The sequence below is a fragment of the Myripristis murdjan genome, chromosome 1, assembly GCF_902150065.1.
Source record: "Myripristis murdjan chromosome 1, fMyrMur1.1, whole genome shotgun sequence".
In the NCBI taxonomy this organism is placed as follows: Eukaryota; Metazoa; Chordata; class Actinopteri; order Holocentriformes; family Holocentridae; genus Myripristis; species Myripristis murdjan.
This window is the reverse complement of record NC_043980.1, coordinates 247,501-254,322: the sequence shown is the minus strand read 5'-3', so window position 1 is coordinate 254,322 and position 6,822 is coordinate 247,501. Positions and strand designations below refer to the sequence as shown.

Here is a 6,822-nt window from a genome sequence, read left to right as displayed (position 1 = left end):
TGTTGGGTGGTTTTGGGTGGTTTTGGGTAGATTTGGGTAGATTTGGGTAGTGTTGGGTGGTTATGGGTGGTTTGGGTAGATTTGGGGTGGTTTTGGGTAGATTTGGGTAGTGTTGGGTGGTTTTGGGTGGTTTTGGGTAGATTTGGGTAGTGTTGGGTGGTTTTGGGTAGATTGGGGTAGATTTGGGTAGTGTTGGGTGGTTTTGGGTAGATTTGGGTAGATTTGGGGAGTGTTGGGTGGTTTCGGGTGGTTTGGGGTAGATTTGGGTAGTGTTGGGTGGTTTTGGGTAGATTGGGGTAGATTTGGGTAGTGTTGGGTGGTTTTGGGCAGTGTTGGGCGGTGTTGGGTGGTTTTGGGTAGATTTGGGCAGTGTTGGGTGGGTTTGGGTGGTTTTGGGTAGATTTGGGCAGTGTTGGGTGGGTTTGGGTAGATTTGGGTAGTGTTGGGTGGTTTTGGGTGGTTTTGGGTAGATTTGGGTAGATTTGGGTGGTTTTGGGTGGTTTTGGGTAGATTTGGGTAGTGTTGGGTGGTTTTGGGTAGTGTTGGGTGGTTTTGGGTAGTGTTGGGTAGTGTTGGGTGGTTTTGGGTGGTTTTGGGTAGTGTTGGGTGGTTTTGGGTAGTGTTGGGTAGATTTGGGTAGTGTTGGGTGGTTTTGGGTGGTGTTGGGTAGATTTGGGTAGTGTTGGGTGGTTTTGGGTAGATTTGGGTAGATTTGGGTAGTGTTGGGTGGTTTTGGGTGGTTTTGGGTGGTTTTGGGTAGATTTGGGTAGTGTTGGGTGGTTTTGGGTGGTTTTGGGTAGTGTTGGGTGGTTTTGGGTAGATTTGGGTAGTGTTGGGTGGTTTTGGGTGGTTTTGGGTGGTTTTGGGTAGTGTTGGATGGTTTTGGGTGGTTTTGGGTGGTTTTGGGTAGATTTGGGTAGTGTTGGGTGGTTTTGGGTGGTTTTGGGTGGTTTTGGGTAGTGTTGGATGGTTTTGGGTGGTTAGGAGCAGCTGTTGGAACAGACGTGATGCTCACACTCCTGTTCTGTCACATGAGGACGTCAGCGCCCCCAACAGGGCATATGATCATGTTACAGTTGAATTCAACATAAACACAAAGCCACTGTGCGGAGCTGAGAACGTGACGCGGGTCTGGAGCAACACGTCATAACGTTTCCTAATAATCTGGCATGTTTAGTACCAAAAACCTGCTGAACATAATACAGTTTCACGCATTTCGTGCTAAATGTTTTTTACATTTATCATCCTTGAAAAGAGAAAAGCATAACTCCTGCATTAGCATGTGATGACAGACGTCATAAGTTACTACAAATTGCAGGTAAATGTGTTCAAGCTTTTTCTTACAAAATGAAGGAACATTTTTATTTGTTGTTGAAGGTTATTACAGAATATGATGTCACACCTGTGTGGACTCCAGGCCTGAGCCGCAGAACACAGTCCAACACACACGTGATCTAAATGAGGACTTATCTCTCTATGACCGGGTTCCTCAGGGAACCAGTCAAGGTTCCCCTGTGATTTAAAGGAACACAGTAATAACTTAAAGACCGAGGAGGAAGGAAGACATCCATCATGACAACTTCCTGTCCAAATCGCTTTTCTGTTTAAGAATTTGCACTTCTTAAATCACCTCTGCACCTCCTGAAATAAAAGTGTTTATTTTTTTATTTGTCCCGTTTGTGTCAGTGTGCCGGCTCTGCTGACGAACCCCCGAGGGTTCCTCAGAGACCTCGGACTTTGCAGAGTGTACTCACTCGCAGTTTGCTGGCGTCCTTCCTCGCCTGGCTCCTCTCCCTCAGGCTCAGGATCTTGGTGGACGGATGAAGCCACTTGGCCTCTGGAGGAGGACAGGAAGTCATTTTGGCTCTTGTTTGTTTTGCTTCATGTATCACACTCTCATTTCCCACATTCCTGCGGCCGGAGCGGCTCGCCGTCCGGCGGATCTGAGCTTCCACAGGACGTCCGCTGCCTGATGGGAGCTCAGATGGGATCAGATCCCGCCCAGAGTCACGTGTTCAGCCCCGACGTTCTGAAGGCCGTGACTCAGGCCGCTCTGCTCTCTGCTCTCTGCCTCGTCACTGTATTTCTGCTTTGGTCTGATCTTGTTTGAATGTTTCTGAAGCAGAGCAGCAGCAGCTTTAACAGGAATATCGAGATGTTTCTGCCCAGCCACTGATTATTGATTACTGACCACCAGGCTTATTGATCATCACAGGATCTGATGTGATTAAACTTTAATGATCTGTCTGTAAACTGGGACGCAACAGGAAGCAGAGACGGACAAGACAAATCCAAGTGGAGCAGATTAAAGAGCATATTGCAGGTTAAAATTTTTACAAAATTCATACTTAAACTTGTATGAATATGACCATGTGAAAGGTTAATGCAGGATTTAATATGTTTTACAAGACATAAGGGCACGTATTCAGAGGAAAAAGTGGCCGTTTTGAGCAAAGCGCCTAAAAACGCTCTTTTTCCAACATGGCGTCATATGACGTAACAGGGAGTCGGTCTCCTCAGCTCTGCTCCAGCTCAGTGCGCAGCAGTAGGTGGTTGTGAGTCTGAGCAGTCTTGGTCTAATGAGTTGGTCTGTTTTCAGTAGTTTTACATAGCATTTATTTATCATCATCATGGTAAATTATTGTGTTTGTGCTGGCTGCACAAACTCCAACCTGTCAGGACGTCGGCTCCACCGTTTTCCAGGAGAGAAACTCAGTGCGACCATAAATGACAGCAAAACACAGTAGACAGTCACACTGAGCCTAAATGAAACAAGTTCACATAAATTAGGTAAATAACATAAATAAACAGGCCCTATTGCGTTTTGCTGTCATTTATGATTGAGTTTAGTTTCTCTCCTCTCCTCTGTTTGACCGCGAGCAGAGCTGAGCGCTCCGTGTGTCTCCACGGAGCGAAGCAGAGCAGAGACAGTGAACAACTCCACTCTTTACTGTAAAGGGCTGCTCACACAGGGCAGTCACATTACCTAAAGCCATCGCCCCGGGAATGCACGTCATCACGTTGAAATACGACAACAGGCATGGTCCAGTGTCATCACAAATCAATATAGTTCAAATACATTCATCATGTCTTCTTTTTAGCTAAAAGACGTTTTTGTTTCTCTTAATCAGACATGGGATGTTTATTTACCTTGACAGTTTCGGAGGTAACTTCCTCCTTCAGAAAGGTCCCACTGACAGCTGGAGCAGGATGTCAGCTGCTACTTTAAACCGGGTGGCGGCGCACACCGGCCGGCCCACCTGAGGCCAGCTGGCACCGCGCCCACCGGGTCAGGTCTGCCGGATCTGACAGGTGCGCGGCGCACACAGACTGCCATATATACCTTTCATCATAAATCAACTTTTGTTTATACGCGGCTGCAGCAGCACGACAGCGACAGACGACAAGGCGGGGGCTTTAAAATCAGTTCATTGTTTATCAGGAAGCTGTTTATCTCTCTCTCTCCTGCGGTAACGGTAAAGTGCTATACGACGCAGTGTGGAGTTATATGATGCAGTGCGAAATACGACTGATAGAAGCTCATTAGTTTCCGTTATGGGTAAGTATCAATACTCCTGCTGGCAAACTTTACAGTGTTGTGATGTGAACACAGTGTTAGATAACGCGTGCTAACGTTCATAGATAAATGCGTATATATCTCCAAGCTAACCCTGGTCACCTGCCCGGTCCTCCACTGGTTCTCCTCGCAGCACAGCTCAATCTCTCTGTCCGTTATTTCTTCTGACTCTAGTCTGTTCCTGGTCTCTTTGACGCCTAACAGGCTTGTAATTATAAGGCTGTGGTCCATCATATTGATATGAATACACATTCACAGCCTCTTCAGTGTCACAGCTAGCATTAAGATCCATTATATTCCTACTGTTCAAACTGACCGCACTCCCTCTTCCTACGTCACTTCCAGTTTAGCTTTTTCAGATGCGGAAGTAAAATTCTGCCACAAAAACAACTCCAGAGGTCACTGTACAATATATATATATATATATATATATATATATATATATATATATATATATATATATATATATGCATATTTCAATGAAAATTCAGTTCCCACATCATTTTCCTACACACTGATTCACTGGAGTCTCCAACCTGCAATATGATCTTTAAACACAGAAGCTGCTGACTCAGCAAGCAGCTGAACTGCAGAGAGCGTCCACTGCTTAGGGTCAGTGTGCAGCTACAACAGGCAGCAAGCAGCAGGCAGCAAGCAACCATCAGCAAGCAGCAGGCAGCAAGCAGCAGGCAGCAGGCAGCAAAGAGCAGGCAGCAAGCAGCAGGCAGCAAAGAGCAGGCAGCAGGCAGCAAAGAGCAGGCAGCAAGCAGCAGGCAGCAAAGAGCAGGCAGCAGGCAGCAAGCAGCAGGCAGCAGGCAGCAAAGAGCAGGCAGCAGGCAGCAAAGAGCAGGCAGCAAAGAGCAGGCAGCAGGCAGCAAAGAGCAGGCAGCAAGCAGCAGGCAGCAAAGAGCAGGCAGCAGGCAGCAAGCAACAAGCAGCAGGCAGCAAAGAGCAGGCAGCAAGCAGCAGGCAGCAAAGAGCAGGCAGCAGGCAGCAAAGAGCAGGCAGTAAAGAGCAGGCAGCAGGCAGTAAAGAGCAGGCAGTAAAGAGCAGGCAGTAAAGAGCAGGCAGCAAGCAGCAAACAGCAGGCAGCAAGCAACAAGCAGCAAGCAGCAGGCAGCAAACAGCAGGCAGCAAGCAACAGTTTAACAAGAAACTATTCTCCAAGTGCAAAGTAACACTACAACAACTACCATCAGTACTACCATCAGTACTATAATCAGTAGTACCATGAGTACTGCTGTGAGTACTATAATCAGTAGTACCATGAGTACTGCTGTGAGTACTATAATCAGTACTACCATCAGTACTACCATCAGTACTATAATCAGTAGTACCATGAGTACTGCTGTGAGTACTATAATCAGTAGTACCATGAGTACTACCATCAGTACTATAATCAGTAGTACCATGAGTACTGCTGTGAGTACTATAATCAGTACTACCATCAGTACTACCATCAGTACTATAATCAGTAGTACCATGAGTACTGCTGTGAGTACTATAATCAGTAGTACCATGAGTACTACCATCAGTACTATAATCAGTAGTACCATGAGTACTGCTGTGAGTACTATAATCAGTACTACCATCAGTACTACCATCAGTACTATAATCAGTAGTACCATGAGTACTGCTGTGAGTACTATAATCAGTAGTACCATGAGTACTACCATCAGTACTATAATCAGTAGTACCATGAGTACTGCTGTGAGTACTATAATCAGTAGTACCATGAGTACTACCATCAGTACTATAATCAGTAGTACCATGAGTACTGCTGTGAGTACTATAATCAGTACTACCATCAGTACTACCATCAGTACTATAATCAGTAGTACCATGAGTACTGCTGTGAGTACTATAATCAGTAGTACCATGAGTACTACCATCAGTACTATAATCAGTAGTACCATGAGTACTGCTGTGAGTACACACCGTCACGTCCTTTAATAAAACAGAGATCCTGATGCGGCGGTCAGCCGGCCAGGTGTGGTGCTCCTACCTGCAGACCTGGTCCTCTCCAGCCTTGGCTCCTTCTGCGTCTCCTTGTGGCCGGGCGGCGGGGCGGGGCCGGGCGGCGGGGCGGGGCCGGGCGGCGGGGCGGGGCCAGGCAGCTGGGTGGGGCCGGGCGGCGGGCAGCTGCAGGAGCACAGCACAGAACCATCAGGCCGCTTTCACAGCCCAGCAGAGACGGGACGTCCCGGTCAGGCATCTGAGCCCAGCCTGAACATCTACAGCAAAACTTCACTCACACCTTTTCCACCAGAGAGGCTCCAGGGCGGGTTCACAGCCAGAGCCTCACTCAGCACCACTTCTTTGGTTTCCCACCGCCCAAGCACCGCCAAACCAGTTCCAAACTGGTTCCAAACTGGTTCCAAGCAAGAACCAACTTGGAGCAGGGGCTAAACAGGAGCCAGAGAAAGAACCGATGACGCGACCCACCACGTCATTGGTGGGCGGGGCTACAGACCCAAACAGGAACAGCGAATGGTGAATGCTGTAATCGTATAGTTAAGCAATAAGCCCCTAGAAGCCGCGGGTTACACTGATTTTACAACAGCATGGAACGCGGCTCAGCCAATCACACTTAAGGATGGGAAGCACCTGTTTATAACTAAACATAGTCGTCATTCGTTCCGACCACAACGAGCCGGCAGTAACCACGTTTCTGCCTCTGGATCAGTGCAGGCGTGTAAAGACACGAGCAGGGTTAGCATGGCTCATAAACCCAGATCCTGCTGCTCCTGTTTGGGGAAGCAGCCTCACCCCGACTCCCTGATCAGCCTCAGCCTCAGTCTCAGCCTCAGCCTCAGCCTCAGCCTCACCCCGACTCCCTGATCAGCCTCAGCCTCAGACTCAGCTTCAGTCTCAGCCTCAGTCTCAGTCTCAGCCTCAGTCTCAGCTTCAGACTCAGCTTCAGTCTCAACTTCAGTCTCAGCCTCAGCCTCAGCCTCAGCTTCAGACTCAGCCTCAGTCTCAGCTTCAGACTCAGCCTCAGTCTCAACTTCAGTCTCAGCCTCAGCCTCAGCCTCAGCTTCAGACTCAGCTTCAGTCTGTCTCAGTCTCAGCCTCAGCTTCAGTCTCAGTCTCAGTCTCAGTCTCAGTCTCAGTCTGTCTCAGTCTCAGCCTCAGCCTCAGCCTCAGTCTCAGCCTCAGCTTCAGTCTCAGTCTCAGCCTCAGTCTGTCTCAGTCTCAGCCTCAGCCTCAGCCTCAGTCTCAGCCTCAGCCTCAGCTTCAGTCTC

General features: G+C 48.3%; 1 protein-coding gene across 1 annotated transcript in view; it reads right to left on the bottom strand.

Annotated features, from left to right (window-relative positions):
- Positions 1-6,342: 6,342 nt before the first annotated feature.
- The window catches only part of LOC115356251 (signal-induced proliferation-associated 1-like protein 2), a 28,932-nt gene continuing 28,452 nt past the window's right edge, over positions 6,343-6,822 (bottom strand). Inside the window, 1 exon segment of the mRNA XM_030047377.1 lies at positions 6,343-6,654. Within this exon segment, the coding sequence (XP_029903237.1) occupies positions 6,343-6,654 (312 nt within the window).